Source organism: Pimephales promelas, chromosome 11, assembly GCF_988280905.1.
Source record: "Pimephales promelas chromosome 11, fPimPro1.hap1.1, whole genome shotgun sequence".
In the NCBI taxonomy this organism is placed as follows: Eukaryota; Metazoa; Chordata; class Actinopteri; order Cypriniformes; family Leuciscidae; genus Pimephales; species Pimephales promelas.
The window spans coordinates 16481100-16500163 of NC_142779.1; the positions used below are offsets into that span (position 1 = coordinate 16481100).

Below are 19064 nucleotides of genomic sequence, written 5' to 3' on the forward strand. Positions count from 1 at the left end.
GGTTTTAGCATGTGCTAGCAAGTTTTTATTTTTCCCCCATAGATGAAATATAAATAAAAATAAAGTAGCCTACCAACAATGTCATTTTTCAGATTTCAATTTCAATAGGTTAACTATTTTCTTTTCATTTAGGGGTCCATAGAAAATCGTTATTTTATGTTCAAACATCCATTTATCACAAAGATTTATGAAAATACAATCCGGTCAGGGTTCCAAAAGAAGGTTCGTGGAGACTACATTTTCAGACATACACACATTTTATTCAATTAAGAAAAGATTAATATTGATTCATAACAAAACTCACGGAACAACTCGTAAAACTCTCCCACTTATAGAAATTTTGGTTTATGGTACATGAAAACATTCCTTGAAAATGTGCCCATTAAGGCTCCCAGACATCAAAGGTCACTGTACAAATAATTGAGCTGTAAAATAGTCAATTTGTCTTAGTCTTCTTCCTAAACATGGGTGAATGTTTTAAATATAGCATTTGGTGAGAATGTTTTTCTTATATTTGGAGAAATCTAACAACCTATCAAACATTTATGAGAAGCAATATTTGTAGGTTATCATTCATTCATCACAGAGGAGCCAAGAAAAGAGCCCACCCCGAATGATAAAACTTCATTATTTTAGAACAATTCTTCTGATGCGATACATCATTTTTACATCAACCAAAAATCTCCCTATTCTATAAGGCAAAGGGCAAGATACTATCTGATGAAGACAATTCAATATTATATAATAAGGACAAATAAATGTCCTGTAATAAATCTGGTAGAATAAATGCACCTTAATACATTTACCTCAACAGATACATTTCTTTCAAAATATTTTCCACAATACTTGAAATAGTCATTTGGTGCTTCAATGTATTTAATTAGAAAAGAGGTCACCATATTCCTGGTCATCACATTTGCCAGGTACTCTTTTACAGGACCAAAAGAGGACATGGAAACCAGATAGAGAGCTATGCAACATGAAAAATGAAATACAACTTTCTGATGAATTGCTCATTTCACTTGAGGAAATTCCATAACCACCACTGATCTGAAAACATTTCCATTGGCATGTAATAATTTATTTAAATAATAGTAATGTGAATAAATATAATCAATAATGAACGTAAGATGTATTTACATCTATAGGCATACTGTCAGTACTAACAAAACTATTCGAAAAATAACTTATCACCGATGATCAATTGTGTACACTGTTAGGTGTATCACCTAAGAAAATGTAGTGGCAATAAATTAATAGCTTAACTTAATTTTACAGCTTGCATAGCTCTCTGGAATGATATTTTTTTCTAAATCAGAACCGTAACTGCTAAGCCAGATAAACCTATTCATGAGAGGGGCAGTAATGAGGCACATGGCTGTTTAACTAGTGAAGTACCATCTCTTGCCTCTTGAGGCAGACTGAGACATAATTATCCTCCCAATCTATGGCCTTTACCATCTCCAACAATAATCCCCCAGAGTCATGAAAAGGAAAGAATTCTTAAGAACACATATTAGTCCAACACACTCTAGAGCTTCTTATTTCATATGAGAGTGTATACAGAGATCAATCTTCACTGCACACTAAGAAATGCTTTTGTATATGTTGGCTTATAACCTTTTTTTTGTTTGTTTTCTTTGTTTTTGATATGTAATGATCAAATCAACCACTTTTGTGGCTGCCATCACCGGTGCGTTGAGCACGGGCTATGATGGTCTCGTGAGTTACCCTCTTGCATTCCTTCGCCAGCCCAAAGAAGCACATAAGATCGATAAAAGCTTTGGTCAGGTTCAGCCGACTGCCAAACTCACTTGTAGCATAATCATGGGGGAATGTGTGATGATAGTTGTGAAATCCTTCACCTGAAATTAAAATGCATATTTAAAATTTATTTCAAATAAATGCTGTTTTTTCTATTCATCAGTAATCCTGAAAAAAAAAAATGTATCACGGTTTCCACAATAAACAGCAAAACTGTTTTTAACATAGATAATAATAAGAAATGTTTTTGAGCATCAAATCAGTGTATTAGAATGATTTCTGAAGAAATATTCAGTAACACATTACAAGTAACTTAATCAGATTACTTTTTAAGGTAGCGAGTAAAGTAACACATCACCTTTAAATTTACAACAACATATCTGAGATAATTTTAGTTCAGTAACGAGCGTTAATTTGTTGTTTAATTTTGCCGTTTATTGACTTGTCCTATACAGTCGTGAATTTGCATTTTCTTCAATCTGAGGCTGTGAAAGGACCTTTACATTTGGCAAAAAAAAAAAAAATCACTTTTTTTGGTTATCAAAAACAATACAGGCCCAGCCTAGGTGATAAAAAGTAACACAAAAAGTATCTTATCATAAAAATTCACACAATTAGTTACCTCTCCAGGGAGTAACACAATACTTGGGTTATAAGTATTGCTTATATAAATAACTTCCCCCAACTCTGATCATGTGACACTGAAGACTAGAGTAATGGCTGCTGAACAATCAGCTTTGCCGTCCCGTCACAGGAATACATTACATTTTAAAATACATTCAATTAGTAAACAGTTACTTTAAATATCAATAATATTTCTGTCATTTTGATAGGCTTGGTGAGCAGAAAAGACTTCTTAAAAACAAATATTACTGACCACAAACTTTTGAATGGTACATACTGTTGTTGTTTGGTATTCTTGCACATTCAAATACAAATATCCTGTAACTTTTTTGTGTGATTGATGTGTCTGTACAGCTTTAATAATACTCATATTCACTTAATATATACAATTCATATATTTTATTAAAAAAAACATAAAGCAACTTAACTGCTTCCATATTTTACATATATATTAAGTAAATGTGCAAACAACAAGAGTTATTGATTAATAAATAATGCTGGAAAAGAAAAGATATTGTTCTTACCAATGGCACTGAAGGCAACAAACTTGTTCTCTCTGGGATTGATGCTGTTGTCATAGGGCCTCATTCCCCACATGTGAGCTGCACTGTTGACCAGCCAGGTCGCATTAAGGACCACAGTGTATCTCAACAGACAAGGGACAAAGTAACTGGTCAAAAGACTCTCTTCCCAAAAGTACCACGGTACAAGCGTGGGGATGAGAAAGCACATCACCAGCACAGATAACTTGTAATGCCTAAGGAAAGAGAAATGTAAGATATTCAAAACAAATATTCCGATTGCTATTCTTCTACTGTATGCAACAGATTTTCTGAATTAACAACAGCTAGACCACAACACGCAGTTTGAAATGCTGACTAACCAGTTATCCATTATCTGATCTGGCAAGACACATTCTTAAACCCTCATCAAAAAGCTCAGCACTTTTTCTGTTAGACATGACTCAAAGTGATGGAAAGGGATATTGATTATTCCACACTAGCTAGTGCCAAATATGTGGCCTGGTTAAGATGGGCACTCCTAATGACGGGGTCACAGAGATGTAGTAAATATTTTAAATAAAAAAAACTTTTTAGCTCATAAGAACTGAGAAAACCTTGATCAAAGTTTGTCCTGTCTTGTATATTCACAGGTTTTCACCCAGTAAGTACATATTAAAGGGTTAGTTCACCCAAAAATGAAAATTCTGTCAGCATTTACTCACCCTCATGTTGTTCCAAACCTCTATATAATTATTTATCACTTGATGTTATCAAAAATTCCTCCGTCTACACCTTTTCATCCTGAATTGTTCACTGTGTGTCTTAGTAAAACCTGAATATCAAAATATGGTTTGTGCTGGTGCAAGGTGTAAATAAATCTGACACAATAGCGCTGAATAATTTAAAAGGTTAGTTCACCCAAAAATGAAAATTCTGTCAGTATTTACTCACCCTCATGTTGTTCCAAACCTCTATGTGTTTATTTGTTCTGCTGAACACAAAGGAAGATATTTGGAAGAATGTTTTAATCAAACAGATCTCATTCCCCATTGACTACCATAGTAGGAAAAAATACATATAATGGGGAATGAGATATTTTTTTTGATTAAAACATTCTTCCAAATATCTTCCTTTGTGTTCAGCAGAACAAATAAACACATAGAGGTTTGGAACAACATGAGGGTGAGTAAATACTGACAGAATTTTCATTTTTGGGTGAACTAACCTTTTAAATTATTCAGCGCTATTGTGTCAGATTTATTTACACCTTGCACCAGCACGAACCATATTTTGATATTCAGGTTTTACTAAGACACACAGTGAACAATTCAGGATGAAAAGGTGTAGACAGAGGAATTTTTGATAACATCAAGTGATAAATAATTATATCAATACAAAAGTAGTGTATGTACTCCACTGTTCAAAAGTTTGAGGTCGGTAATAAGACATTTGCTCCGTCCCAATTCGCAAACTATCCATCCTAACTAGTATTCGAAAATAGAATTAGTACATCCCAAATCGTAGTATGTTGAAATGTGTGTTCCAAAAAGACCCGGATGTTCTACTATATCCGGTCAGAATCCGAAGTGCAGATCGATGCACACACTAACGGCTGATATTGCCCACAACCCATCATGCATTGGACAAGGCTTCGTTTAGAACTACAAACACGAGTGAAAAGTGTTAAACAACTACAGACATGGAGGACGCGCAAATCCGGCGGTTGTATAAAGAGGTTTAGATAAAGGGGGTTAAGTGATTAATTATCAGTATCTAACCTGACAAAAATGTATTTATTCAATGTTGGCTACATTATTATATTGCATCTGCAGCAGCATTGTGAACTTTTTTAAAGATACGTTTATAGCCATTAACTTTTAAATGCATCATTACATTAAAATTGCACGAGGAGAGTCTACTTACTCCAGTCTTCAGTGTCACATGATGCTTCAGAAATCATTCTAATATGCTGATTTCTTGTCATTACACTTTTTTTTAGAATACTTTGATGAATAGGAAGTTCAATAGAACAGTGTTTATTTAAAATATAAACCTTGGTCTAATTCTAAAGGTCTTTACTGTCAATTTTGATCAATTTAATGCATCCTACCTGACTAAAAATACAAATTTGTTAAAAAAATGATTACTGACCCCAAACTTTTGAACCTCAGTTTAGGTATTTATAAAACTGAAACAGAGGCGTCACATTTTCTTACTGACCTTCTCTGAAACATTACAACCCCATCTGCTTTAAGGTCACTGAGCTCCAGCTTACGTCCTTTCTCAATAACTTGTGGGTGTTTGCGGACCAGCAACCAGCCGATGTGAGAAAAGAAGAATCCTCTGCGGGCATTGTGTGGGTCCGCATTAGTCTCAGAAAACTTGTGGTGGGCACGATGATCTCTGGCCCACTCATAGACATCATTCTAAAAGGATATAAGTATACATCAGTGGAGTACAAGTGAATGAAAGCTGAAAAAAACAACAACTATCCAGCAGGTAAAAGTAGCACTTTTATCCAAAGTGACTTACAGTCCACATTTTACAGGGACAATCTCAGGTGAACGTTCTAGGGTTAATTGCTTTTTGCTAAAAGGGCACAATGGTGATCGTTTGGCTCTTGTGGGGTTTTTGAACCTACTAGCCCAGATCTTTAACCACTACGCCCAACCACCTCCATCTGAGCTGCATTCACATTGCATAATTTAATGTGGAATATGATTTCATTTACTTAAAAACGTTTTTACCTGGAAAGCCATAGAGTTTGCAACCGCTAGGAAGATTCGTAATGGGAAGGAGGCTTTGTAGGACCTGTGGCTCCAAAGGCGATGGGCACCGGCAGTTATTCCAAGAGCACTTACTATGAAACACACTCCCGCTGTCACATTAAGAGAGAAAACAGAAAAGAACATTTAAACACATTAGCCTGAACTACACACAGATTCTATAATGTGTAACGATTTGTGCCCTTGATTCGTTCTATGAGAGGACAGAATGTCTCGCTGTGTGCTGTCAGACCAGGCTGCAAGCGATGTGGGATAACACGCCACAGACAGTATAGAAGGCCACACTGTTATGACCCCGCTCAATTTACAATGGAGAGCCTATTTCAACAGCAATTGTTCTTTGTTCGTCAGGGTGCAATATTATGCGTTGCTGTGATGCCAAAAATCTACACAACAGTGCAGCCCAGTTCAGATTTTGGTTGAATTTCAAGTTACTCACGGGACTGTCTCACTATCACTCACGCACATTTACAATGTTTTTAACATTGTTCTACATAACAAATTTAGGTAGGAAATAGAGGCCTGACTTTCACCTTTGGATAAAATATGACACATTAATGATAATATCAAAGAATAGTAATCACAACTTTAAATCTGTAACAGAATAAATTCACCTGCTTGGCTCAAAAAGAAGGGGGAACCAGGGAGTGTTTTTCCATTTAACCCATTAAGCATGGGTTAACAGGTCTATTCTGAGCCAAGAAAGTAAGATTACATGTCTGATTTATCATTTGATTTGTAATGATGTTAATGGATGTTAAATGACAGAACTGAGATCATCATGTTTGATTGACATAAAATTCACACTAATATATCGATTTCCAAAGCACTTCTACTGTACACATGTACAGTAATCCAAAATACTTTACATATTTGTGAAAGTAACTTTACTTTTTTATTATTATATCGTATTTGTCTTAATATAGTTCATTTCTAGGTTTTTATTCGTGATTTTATTAACAGTTCTGAATTAAATCTGTATCATATGTTTAAATGAGGGTTATGTGGGGATGGTATAAATATTTACAAGTAGCCTACTTACATTAGTAGGCTACATTTGATTATCACAATAAATTAAGGCACACAATTTTACATATCCATATTTGCTTGCTACAGATCACCCATGCAGGCCTGATTAAGCTGTAAAGGTTGTAACAATAGCACTAACATTGCATTAGTTTAAAGATTTTTTAGCAAACTAAGAAGGGAATAATATAAGCCTGATACAAGAAAACACAAAGTTACAGATAGGCCTTTTACGTCATCTATACATTACCATTAGGCCATAAAATAGAAATGTAACAAACACAGGAACCGTTCAGTTCAATAGAGTCTGAATAAGCGCAATACTCACTCCATATGAATGTTAAGAAAGAGACAGATGGAAGAAGCGTCAATCCATAAAGAGCTCCTATGTGCAATAGAGTCATTAAAAAAACGTTTTTCCATACGATTTGTGCTGGAGATTTCTGGCCCTGATTCTCCTCATACGCATCATCATAAACATCCTCTGTCGTCGTCGTCGTTTCGGCCATTGCTTTCATGCTCGTTGGAGTCTCCTGTAAAGAGAACGAGTCGATTATATTTTCACGACCGTAGGCAAAGAAGAGCCATCTACCATTTTAATTAACTTACTATTATATTAAAAGACAAATCCCTTAAACCATTCATACAATGAATAACGTTACATATTCAATTCTGCGCAAATGGGTGTGACTTCTGTTACAAAAAAGGCACGCGACGAAATAAACGGGCATTCACGTAACTGCTACGCGCTTACCTTGTTTCCGATGCAACTGTAAAAAAAAATATATCGCTATTTGATTGATGTGAGCAGGTTCTCCCGTCGAGTGAATGAATTTTTGCGTCTGTTAAGCCTCTGATTTCGTTTAAAATGATGCAATTGGGCGAGGCTGAAGGGATGCCATCCAGCCCTACCACTTTCATTGGTTGCTCGGTTATCTGATGTTCATGATGTGGACGCCATGAACTCTGGTTTTTTGGAAGACAACACCTCAGCTGTTTAATCTCACTGTGTGATACAGATCAGACCATGAATAAATTAGGAAATGCAGGTCTTTGCATTTCTTACACAAAGATTGTGACTATTTCCTAAAATAGATAAAGACTATTTCCTAAATCCATATGGGGTTTTTTTTATTACCAGAGACATACAGTAACAAATTATATGTTGTGGGCATATAATTGCTATGTATGCACATGGGCTACTGTAAATGTGGCACTGTTTCAATGTAATACCTGCATATGAATAGCCTTGGTAGCCTAAATGTGGTGACTACAATGTATTGCCATTGATGGTTCTATGAAGAACTTTAACATCCTTGGAACTTTTTCATTGGACAAAATGTTCTTTATTTTGGAAAAAGTTTTAGTTCTTTTCAGATCTGTTCACTGAAAGGTTGCTGGGGAACCCAAAATGGTTGAAAATTGGAACTGCTTTTTTGGAGTACAGAAAGCCTTACAACGCTAAAAGACAAATAGGTTTGTATGGAAATGTGATTTAAATCCAAATATTAATATTTATTTTTAAATAGTAGAGATTTGTTGCTAGTTCAGCCTTACTGGTAAACATAAGCCATTTTCTAACCTCTGTTTCCAAAAGAAGAGCTACTCATGCTAAAACAATGCGGTTTCGTCAAGAGAGGAACTATTGATCGTTTTGTGCTAAAATGACAACAACAACTCTATAGTTCTTCAATTAGGCAGTGGGAAGGGCAACTATAATTTCCCATAACCAGATCTCATCTCTAATTTCAAAATGTAGTCTACTGAACACATTACTGTAATTGAATGGGATTGTATTTTGCATTCATATTCACTGTGCCTTAGCTAAGCCAATCTGGTCAAAAATCAACTTTACATAATGTTTTCTCGATCAGTGCCTTTTTATTTTCCCTAGGTCTGTAAGTGATTTCATTGTAAGCATGCTTCATCCAAATCATCACCCCTTCCCAGTCACACGTCATTGTGCCATACTCCATGTCCAAATTAAAAGAGAAAGAGCATGGCAGGTGAAAATGGCTATACTAGAAGGCTATATGTTTATTCTGTGGTGCACTGTAGATATTTTCAAATGTGAACACTCTGTTAATGCTTACGGAATGTGTCCAATTGTCACAACTAATCATACTTACCATCAGACTTCAAAAATCCTGTGAGTATACATAAATACACAGGCTTGTCTTTACATTTATATATTCATGTAGCACTATACAAGAGGGATGATGCAATAGTACCCTCTAGTGATAATGCAAGGGGCCTGCTAGTATTTTATGTGGGCTAGTATCTATGAGATACTATTTTAGTTACTATTAATGTATTGATTTATTTTTCTTTTTTAAAGTTTTAGTAAATTTGTTTTTGTCGTTTTCATTAGTTTTCATTAAGAGAAATGCAGAGCTGAAGTCGTATTTGAATAAATTTTACAGTTTATTTTATTTCAAGTAACAAACCTTTTTAGTTAACTAAAACTTTTATGGATTTATTTCATTATAGCATATATAATGCGTGTATATACACACACATTATATGTTATGATGAAATAAAAGCATAAAAGTTTTAGTTAACTAATAAACTGTAAAATTAATTAAAATATGACTTCAGCTCAGCATTTCTCCTTTTTGTTTTGTTTAACCTGATGTACTAAAATCCAGGAATATATATATATATATATATATATATATATATATATATATGCATATATGCATGAGAGAGGTTCGGGGTCTTTAGCTTGTGCAATTTCTCAGTAAACACTGCTTCAAGTCTTGTAAGTATGCAGGTGTGGGTTTAATGTTCAAACCGAATGTTTTCAACAAAATAACTTAATCTTCTTTGTTTCACAGACTTGTCTTTTCCTAACCACACACACAGCATTCTCCCACACCTCCTATTAGACCCTGCTGCTGGTCTTTTTAACTGCAGCTGCAACTATAATCTCTGGCAGCCTGGGTTTTGTAGTCCTTAATAGGCAGCCATCTTGCTTCTAAGTGTGGTGACCTGGGAGTGTTAGTTCTTAACAAGATAGAGTCATTTTAGAGCAATGTATCTGCCCTAACACGGCTCTCATGATGCCACAATATATCATAATTCTAACTGAGTAACTGCATTAATAATTTTTCATAGACATTTAATAGCATATAACAGACATTTACTGGAAAAGTAGCCACTTTTCTTTTTAAACAATCTCTATCGCTCAAAAACAAGCACTAGTTCACAGTGAGTAGTGTGTGGAAACAGGTCCACAGGGACAGCCACAGTTGGTTTGAAGGCTTCACCAGTGATGTTTCTCTTAAAACCAGAGCAAAGCTCTCTAAAGTTCCTCATTGCCTCCCCATCAGGTTTGCATGATATATAGACAAGCCTCCTTATGGCTGGGTGGTTCCTCAAAGCTCTGACAACTCGATAATGTAGGCCAGCCCGGGACGGATTCACAACAGCTGTCAGTCCGCCATCAGAATTCAAAGTGGGCATCATATTTGGCAGAACAACTTCTGCTTTGCCTGAGAAAAATTGACAATTATTTACTCTGTTTAGAGCTGCATTAAACTTGGCGTCCTCGACCGCCTGCTCAATGAGCTCGATGCCAATGACTCTCTCCATCTGTGGGGATAACGAAATGCCAATGGCTCCAGTACCACAGCATACATCCAGCAGTGTGCCCCCAACACAAGCTCGATTCAACTCCGCAACAGTTTTGTACAAAGCTTCCGCTGCTCCCCGATTCACCTGGAAGAAAGAATCAGCAGAAATGCGGAACTTGAAGCCGAGCACCTCCTCAAAGATACAGGGCTGTCCGTGCAGAAGCTGATAGGGGGATTGTTCATTACTGCAACGGGTCATTGTGCTCTCCTGGAAATAAAGAGAATCTAGCTGACAAACTGCTCCGGGACCTTGAGCGAAGTACTCCACCAGAGCAGCTTTATGGATGCAAATATCCTCAGGCCTTAGGTTTTGAGGATGGAAGTAGACAATGGCCATGGTATGACCGGCAGAACTGGTTCTTATCGTGATTTCTCTCCAGTGGCCACCATCATGAAACAAGATGCATGGTCGGAGTGGTGAACGTCGTATAAAATCTTCATAGTACCTTGCAACCATGCTGTGTTTTGAAGGCATGTTCAGTAGATGGTCACCATGGACACATACTATGTTACCCGTTCTTCCATTGCCAATATAAAATCCAACAGTTTTTGGATTCCCATCTTTCCCTTTGTTGACAGAGAAGGTTGATTTATTGCGGTATCCATCTCTCACTGGTGAGGGTACTATGGATAGGAGAGGGAATCTTAAGTCGTTTGAAAAAGGGAGCATTGAATCCTGAGCCAGTTGCTTTGTCATCTCAAGCAAGATTTTGTGCTGCTGGTCTTGTTTCCATTGGAGCTGTTTCTCATAATTCATTCTCCACAAAGGAGTCACAGTGTCAGCCAGTCTTTCTTCCCAAGAAAGAGTGTGCCAGTCAGCTGGTAGTTTGGGGTTCCTTTCATTTCTTCTCTTTACAGCCTTACAGGAAGTACTGACACCACAGCGGCTGGTTATTAAATAACCAAAACTTATTTTTGGTACAGTGACGATTTTTTTCACCAACGGCCAGGTTAAATGTAAGCGCATTGTTTCATATGCACGCGACATTGATGCCGACTTCTAGTCCGTGCAGTGAGCCCGTGGGGTCACACGCTCAAACAGTGCTGTAGTCTAAATATATTCCACCTCGCTATTTAAACGTGTAAACAGTCTGCAAAAACAAATTTTGTTCCTTCTACCTTTTTTTCCATGTGCCAAGTTGACAACATTTTGTTACGGCGCTCTAATGACGCTTCTTTCTTTACTAGTGCGCCCACTCTGCTTTCAGACCGCAACAGTCGGTTACCGGAAGTAGGCCTACTACTTTTAACTTTTAAATTATCATTTGTATTTTATTATTATGCTTCAACAGCACAAACAAACAATGTACATTATCAAATCTCTGAATATAACAGCAATTGTTCAGCCTTAGGTTGAGCAGTACTACTTTTAACTATTTCTTTTATTTTATTTTTATTATCTTAAAAGTCTACTATAATATGCGGCTATAATTACACGTTCCCATCGTGACAACCTACACCGTAAAAGTTGAATAAATAAACAAAAACAATTAAAAAAAAAAGTAATGAATAAAAAGATCAAGAACTAGTCCTTCTTTATTTTGCATTGTAAAAATGTATCATTGTTTGCTTTGTAAATACAAATGTAGGCCTACAGTTCTGTCAATCTGTAGAAAAGCAAAGTAGCTACCACATAGTTTCATTTACATGCAAGAGTAATCAGTATAAACAAAAGAACGAATAAAAGATGAGTAAAATATTTATAAATGAATGAGATTTTAAAATATTTTAAATTAAAAAAAAAACAATAAATAAAAAAATTAAGAAATAAATCATATTTGATGTAAAACACTGATAAGTAGTTTTACTGGTAAACGTTACCAATAATATAACCAAACCTTTCTGATATTTCTTCAGGATTATACATATATATATATATATATATATATATATATATATATATATATATATATATATATACATTCTATGTATATATTGTGCGTCTCATATGTATGTATAAGTTTATATTGTAAAAGTTGTTATTCTATCACACATAGGGCTAATTTAGTATTATTTATAATTTTTAGTTAAATAAGCTAAAGAAAATATTTAAGAAGTGAGTCTTTTATAGCAGTTTATATTGTAGCGTTTTTATCTTATCACAAGTAATTTATTATTATCATCGTCATTATTTATAGGTTTAAGTAATTTCACAATAATGGGAAACCTCAGCTTACAGAGTGGACGTTCTATCCGCGAGTGAAAAACTCTTAACTTTGTTGCAAACGTCATCAAACTGCGTCTTTTGGTTCAGGAAAGAGATCAGTCATCAGTTCCGCCGTCGCAATGGAATCAAACAAGGACGAAGCGGAACGCTGCATCGAAATAGCGATCGCAGCGCTGAGAGATAATGAGCTCGACAAATCCAGACGGTTCCTCGAGAAGGCACAGAGACTGTTTCCCACGGATAAGGCGAGATGTGCGTGTAATGTAAATAAGTGTATAGTGGAGATCGTAGGTCTGTTAAAGGGCCACCGGAAAACCTGAAGCCTGTAGTTACACGGTTACGTTAATTAAGGCCCGTAGCTCTCGATCTCTTATAACTGCGGAATAAACGCATTTTCTACTCTTAAATGATCAAACTATATGTTTAAAAAAAACACGAACCACATATTCTGTTCTCTTGGTTATATTTCACTTCTGCTTGATGTCAATATAGGCTTCTATTTACATATGTAGATAATGTAATCTAACATAATATAAGGTAAATAGAAATTCAATATGAATATTTTCACTTATAAATAGATATTTACACAGACATACAGATAGATAGACATACAGACACCAGTGATGCTTGTTAAAATGTAAGTGCTTTTGTTTTTAGCTTTACTAGAGTCTATTGCTCAGAATGGAGGACCTTCTACAAGTGAACAAAACTTCGGAGAACATGATGGTTTACGAAACAGAAACCACAGCGCTGAAGATCACTCCTCTGGACATGGTGCCACAGAATCTGCCAAACCATACACATCAGAGCAGCTGGATGCTGTCAAAAGGTCTGTTCTTTTTTTCAGACTACTTGCTTAAAAGACAAGGCTGTGATGATTTGATTTATATGTGTGCATTGTGGTTTCCTCCTATTATACTGTGATCTGTCTTTCCGGTGCAGAATTAAGAGGTGTAAGGACTATTATGAGACTCTTGGTGTCAGTAAAGAAGCCTCTGAGGAGGATCTGAAAAAAGCCTACCGAAAGTTGGCTCTTAAGTTTCATCCAGATAAAAACCATGCACCCGGTGCCACTGAAGCATTTAAAGGTATAATACATTAAACTCACGCATTCAGCGTTTCTTCTCAGTATGGACAAAGTTTGCATGTGGTCTTCTCATTGGTTCTGTTTCCTGGTCTTCAACAGCTATAGGTAATGCTTACGCAGTTCTCAGTAACCCTGAAAAAAGAAGGCAGTATGATGTCTACGGTGAAGAAAAAGCCAACCCAACTCACAGGCATAGGACAAATCATAGAAATTTCGAGGCTGACATTTCTCCCGAGGACCTTTTCAATATGTTCTTTGGAGGTGGATTTCCAACCAGTGAGTCATGTGACTTTTGAAATGTGGTATGAGAAATGTTAGTGGTTGTGGTGGTATACGTTCAAAATCCACAAATGTGTCACTGTGCCATTTCTGTTTATGTTTCTAGGTAATGTGCATGTGTACAGCAATGGCAGGATGAGGTTTGGCCATCAGCAGCGACCCGAACGACGAGAACAACAGAGAGAAGTAAGTGTATTCCAAGTTTATAAGAGTTTTTTGTGCAGATTTTTACTAGTAGGGAAAGATGCCCCACTTAAGTACAGTGTGCATTTACTTAGTTCCTGTAACATATTAGATAAAATATGTCACTTATTTAATATTATGTAATAATATGTAATATTAGATAACATATTTAGAAAGTTTTCCTTTTACAGAATGTTGATGCATCAGACAATAAGGAAATAAATAGAAACATTCAGAATGATGGAGTATAACGGAAGCTGTTTCATTCTGTCATGATGTAACTTTTATTTTAATAAATGATTTTCATTATCCAGGGTGGCCTTGCCTTGTTTGTACAGCTGATGCCCATACTCATTCTGATCATAGTCTCCGCTCTCAGCCAGATGATGGTTTCCAGTCCTCCATACAGCCTCAGCCACAGACCGTAAGACCAAACATTGACTAGACCAAACTTGGTATATTATTATAAGACCAAGCTTCGTATATTATTATTATTATATTCTATTATCTTAAACTGGTTTGTGACAATACTTGCTTAAGATGCTTTTTTTAAACTAATTTAATGTAGTGTGTGTAATATTGCTGTTTGTGAATGTAAAAGGTCTGCAGAGTTTTAAAGATCAAAGTGCACAACAAATCAAGTTATTGTCTCCTTGAAGAAATAATCGATTGTGAACTGCTGAAATTCTAGTCTCACTTCCTGTTACAAATGTAACCTAAACATCCCGCTTCAAGTGGGATTTGAACTGGCATCTTTGGCATGAGAAGTATGCGCATTATCAAGGTGTTAGAGGTCTCTGGCCTCAGTTGCTAGCATGAGGACTGAGGTTTACTCGCACAGCTCTTACTAGCTTGCTTCTCATCCCCTTAAACATCACTCCCATCCAGGTCACTGCACCAAATGTAACCAGTCCTACTCGACCCGCTCCAGCAGGATTCAAACTGGATTCTTGCCCTTGAACACTGTAGTTAACGCTGAGTTAGGGACTGAATCTTCGAACAAACCAATTTCATAAGCTTTGAGATATGAGATGATGTGCAATGTATATTAGGAGACAATTGAAGTGTTTTTTGACCTTTGATGCATGTAAACCTATTATAGGAGATATAAACAAAATTAACAAAATTAGGACGCTTTAAAATAGCATAATAGAGCCACTTTAGAAGTTATATGACACTCTTTCTCTATCCCATTGTGTATTTTGAGCTAGCTGTCAAACTATGTTATATATTTTCATTATACATCTCAATTTTACTGAGAAATGTTTAAAGTGAAACCAAAAACATGTTTATTTTGAAGAATGGTGGTTGTCTCGTGGGTGATAAATATCTCTGACGTTATTGTACATTCCACCTTGCTTTAGATCCATGGGCCACACAACCAAGCGACACACTCCTACTCTGAAGGTGCCTTACTATGTTGGCGACCACTTCTCAGAAGAATATACAGGAATGAATCTCAAGAATGTTGAACAAAGTGTGGAGGATGACTATATATCCAACCTGAGAAACAACTGCTGGAAGGAGAAACAACAAAGTATGTGATGCATATGAAGCTGCTTGATGATGTGTGACGTAAAAAAAAAACAAAGTAATGCAAGTGTAATTTTGCATAATATTCTGAAAACCTAGACATCTGTGCTCTTATTTGCAGAGGAAGGCTTATTGTATCGGGCACGTTACTTTGGGGACACAGACTTGTACCAAAGAGCGCAGAAAATGGCAACACCCAGTTGCTCGAAACTTTCAGATATACAGGTTCTGATACATGGACACTGAGTAGCAGAAAGTGAGTGAACAGTTTACTTTCCTTTTCTGAATTTTCGCTTGTTTATCCTAGTGTGTTCTTACCTGTGGACTTTCTTTGACCGTTTGTGTTTGTTTCAGGTAGTGTCCTATTGTGACGTCATTTGAAGATGTTCGTGTACAGAAATTTTCTGTTCTCTTTGCTAAAATGGGACATTGCATTGCACCAGTTTAAGAGAAGCAAAGATAGCCCATCCTGGTGCCACAGGAGTTCGCTCTCATCTCTCCTTCAAAATATTTGGAAAATTACAAGTCGTGAAAGATCTTAACATCTGTGAAGTAGTCTTAAATATGGATTAAAAAATGTAATGAATTAAGAATGAAAAATTAGATGATTTGCTGGTAGAGAGGAAAGTAAACTGCTGTTAAATGGTAATCAATGCTGCTAGCTTACTGCTTTTCCTTTTTTTTATTTACACCTCGTTTTTTCTTAAAGCATTTTTTCAACACCCATATTTGGGCTTTCTGAGCCAACTCTGAAATTTCTAGTAGTGTTTAAATCTGTTGATCTGACCACAGAAAGTCAAATGATTATGTCGGCGTCATTCAGCATTTAATTCATTGTTTTGCCTGTTGGATTTTTAAAAAGAATGTTTGAGATTTATGCAAATGGAAAATTAATTATTTATTAAATGGTGTCATACTATTTCTTCCATTTTAATTTATTTTTTTAGACGATGTATTAACGTTTATTTAACTGTGTGTTTTGCTAAGTGTAGATTGAAGGTTCTAAAGCATAATCAAGTGCCTTGCCAGCTCCAGTCTTGCTGTATACTGTCCCTACATATATATAATATAGGAAGGAAAAACATCTCTGCTTGAAGATAGTGCTTAGACTAATTAGCCACTGAAATTCAAATTTTCTGGAGATTTTCTTTTTTATATAGTATGTCTATATATTATGTTCTTTCGGTTCAGTGCAACATTTTATGATTTTGTGTGTATGTATGTAATGTAACATAGTTACCCAAAAGGAAATAAACAATAAGAATACATTTTCTTTTTAACAAATTTAACATTAAAATATAATCATTCTTAATTTCCATACTCCAATAATTCGTATTTGTAGCCGAGTCTGTTTAGACATACATTTCTTTTAATTCAGAAACTCTCTTGTGCTCCCCGTAGATGTATTTAACTAATCAAAAATACATTGAATATCAGTAATGTTGTGAAATATTATTAGGATTTCAAATACCCGTTTTCTATTATAATATATTTTTAAAAAGTAGAAATCTAATTTCTTTAGCATCATCACTTCAATCTTCAGGGTCACATGCTTTTTAAACCCTTCTAATATGCTGATTTGTTGCTCAGAAACATTTTTATTATCGATGTTATTTTAATGGAAACCGTTTTGTTCATATTATTTGATATAGGAAACAAGTTAAAGTAGTTCACTTTAAAGAAAAGAACTTTTGCTGATAATTTACTCACCCCCATGTCATTTTAGATGACCACATCTTTCTTCATTTGAAAAGAAATTGAGGTTTTTGATGAAAACATTTCAGGTTTTTCTCAATATAATGAACTTCATTGGGAATCAAACGGTTCAAGGTCCAAATGAGAGATTCAGTGCAGCTTTAAATGGTTTTGATGAATAAGGGTCTTATCTAGGACCCTTTGAGTCATGACCCGAAAAAAGATGTGTTCAATTTGATGAACGAGTTTGAACAGGAGAGTCACGAACACTCATCACAGAACAGAGCATGCAAGGCGACTATTTGTGCTTATAAAACTTAAACTTTTTTATTTATTTTTTAAATGACCGATGGTTTCGCTAGACAAGACCCTAATTCATCGTCTGGTGTCGTTTAAAGCCCTTTGAAGCTGCACTGAAACTCATTTGGACGTTGAACCGTTTGGTTCCCAATGAAGTCCATTATATGGAGAAAATCCTGGAATGTTTTCATCAAAAACCTATTTCTTTTCGACTGAAAAAAAGAAAGACATGGACATCTTGGATGACATGGTGGTGAGTAAATTATCAGCAAATGTTTTTTGTTTTTTTTAAAGTGAACTACTCCTTTAAGTCTTTACTGTCACTTTTAATGAGTCCTTGTTGTATGAAATTGCAAGGTAAGTTTTAATTTAAAAAAATAAATCGAACTGACTATAGATTGAGAACAGCAGTCGACGTGTCAGTTTTGGACTTGCACACCGGGAGGCAGTCATGAGCTTTGCCGGTAGAATTTACAGAACAAGTACAAAACAGAAATTAATATTTAAATAATGAACTATCCTATCAAGACCTAAAAAGAAGAAACATGCATGCCTTTTTAAGTATTGATTGGGTCGTTTTATACAGGTTAATCATACCTATTCTGTGTGTGTTGTTGATTATACAGTAATGGCCATTCCAACACTGAGTTCTGCAGAATGCAGATCCCAATCCATATGTGTGTGTGTGTGTGTGTGTGTGTGTATATATATATATATATATATATATATATATATAGTCTCAGAATTTCATTCATACTTTACTTGATTCATTAGGCAAGGACAGGACATCCAGGCTGACTAAAAGGCCTGAGTGTTCGGTCTGATGATGGTGGGTTCAGTGTTGGTGGTCAGAGTTTCATGAAATCATGAATTGAGCTGATTTTATGGGCAGCACAGTGAACGAAGGAGCAACAGAAAAATCCCTAGACTGCTTTGAGTGGTGAGTAATCATAGAAACACCATGCTTCAAGAAGACAGACTCTTGTTTTGTCTGTGGTCACTGATAATTAAAGTCTTGGGAATCATTATTATGTCCAGAAGAACTATGAACTGATCGTGAATGCATGAGGCATGATAATAGCGCTTGGCTGCAAAATACGAAAGGGTTTTCTTTTCTGTTTCCTTTTTTTTTTTCTTTTTTCTTTTTTCTTTTTTTGAGGTAGAGGAATGTGTTTGATTATTAATTTCAAGTCTAACCCAGTATGCACACTGCATCTAAATAATGTGTGTCTCTGTGTGTGTCTTCATCCAAAACACTGTTCCATTTAAGATTTGATTTATTGCATGAGAGGACGAAAAGGATCCCAGCTCCCAGAGGGGCCAGGAGAAACTCTGATGTTGGATAATTCTTGCTGAGATGTAGTGTTCTTTCACGCAGTTCCAATACGCTGCACAGCAAGTTTAGGTGTAAAGTTACACTTAAGGTTAACATTGAGATCTGAGCCACTTATCTTGTGGACCATGAGGGGGTCGCTTTCCTTC

General features: G+C 35.8%; 3 protein-coding genes across 6 annotated transcripts; 1 reads left to right on the forward strand and 2 right to left on the reverse strand.

Moving 5' to 3' along the window:
* Positions 1 to 1128: 1128 nt before the first annotated feature.
* On the reverse strand, positions 1129 to 7639 carry scdb (stearoyl-CoA desaturase b). Of its 3 annotated transcripts, none has more exons than XM_039672423.2 (6): positions 7458 to 7597; positions 7032 to 7236; positions 5639 to 5769; positions 5112 to 5317; positions 2913 to 3145; positions 1129 to 1865 (listed from the first exon to the last, which is right to left on the reverse strand). In XM_039672423.2, the coding sequence occupies exons 2-6, from the start codon at positions 7219 to 7221 to the stop codon at positions 1666 to 1668; spliced, it is 960 nt and encodes a 319-aa protein (XP_039528357.2). In that variant the 5' UTR covers positions 7222 to 7236; positions 7458 to 7597; the 3' UTR covers positions 1129 to 1665. The 3 variants fall into 3 exon arrangements, with proteins under 3 accessions (XP_039528357.2, XP_039528356.2, XP_088973220.1); XM_039672422.2 differs by lacking the exon at positions 7458 to 7597 and adding an exon at positions 7313 to 7418; XM_089117094.1 differs by having other exon boundaries at positions 1517 to 1865; positions 7032 to 7268; positions 7495 to 7639.
* Positions 7640 to 9469: 1830 nt separating this feature from the next.
* Positions 9470 to 11550, reverse strand: trmt2b (tRNA methyltransferase 2B). The gene has a single exon (XM_039671672.2). The coding sequence runs from the start codon at positions 11324 to 11326 to the stop codon at positions 9884 to 9886; it is 1443 nt and encodes a 480-aa protein (XP_039527606.2). The 5' UTR covers positions 11327 to 11550; the 3' UTR covers positions 9470 to 9883.
* Positions 11551 to 12581: 1031 nt separating this feature from the next.
* Positions 12582 to 16506, forward strand: dnajb12a (DnaJ heat shock protein family (Hsp40) member B12a). 2 transcript variants are annotated; one of them, XM_039672570.2, is made up of 9 exons: positions 12582 to 12757; positions 13163 to 13334; positions 13448 to 13593; positions 13692 to 13868; positions 13978 to 14057; positions 14369 to 14478; positions 15419 to 15591; positions 15709 to 15843; positions 15942 to 16506. In XM_039672570.2, the coding sequence occupies exons 1-8, from the start codon at positions 12625 to 12627 to the stop codon at positions 15831 to 15833; spliced, it is 1116 nt and encodes a 371-aa protein (XP_039528504.1). In that variant the 5' UTR covers positions 12582 to 12624; the 3' UTR covers positions 15834 to 15843; positions 15942 to 16506. The 2 variants fall into 2 exon arrangements, with proteins under 2 accessions (XP_039528504.1, XP_039528505.1); XM_039672571.2 differs by having other exon boundaries at positions 15946 to 16081.
* Positions 16507 to 19064: the final 2558 nt, after the last annotated feature.

Bases quoted from the DNA above. Each gene is read 5' to 3' on its own strand.
- scdb (XM_089117094.1), bottom strand. From the start codon at position 7,624: ATGAAAGTGGTAGGGCTGGATGGCATCCCTTCAGCCTCGCCCAATTGC. The intron at 5,318-5,638 runs GTAAAAACGTTT...ATATCCTTTTAG, and splicing joins CAAACTCTATGGCTTTCCAG to AATGATGTCTATGAGTGGGC. The intron at 1,866-2,912 runs GTAAGAACAATA...TTTTAATTTCAG, and splicing joins TGTTGCCTTCAGTGCCATTG to GTGAAGGATTTCACAACTAT.
- trmt2b (XM_039671672.2), bottom strand. From the start codon at position 11,326: ATGTCGCGTGCATATGAAACAATGCGCTTACATTTAACCTGGCCGTTG.
- dnajb12a (XM_039672570.2), top strand. From the start codon at position 12,625: ATGGAATCAAACAAGGACGAAGCGGAACGCTGCATCGAAATAGCGATC. The intron at 12,758-13,162 runs GTGCGTGTAATG...TTTTGTTTTTAG, and splicing joins TCCCACGGATAAGGCGAGAT to CTTTACTAGAGTCTATTGCT. The intron at 13,594-13,691 runs GTATAATACATT...GGTCTTCAACAG, and splicing joins TGCCACTGAAGCATTTAAAG to CTATAGGTAATGCTTACGCA.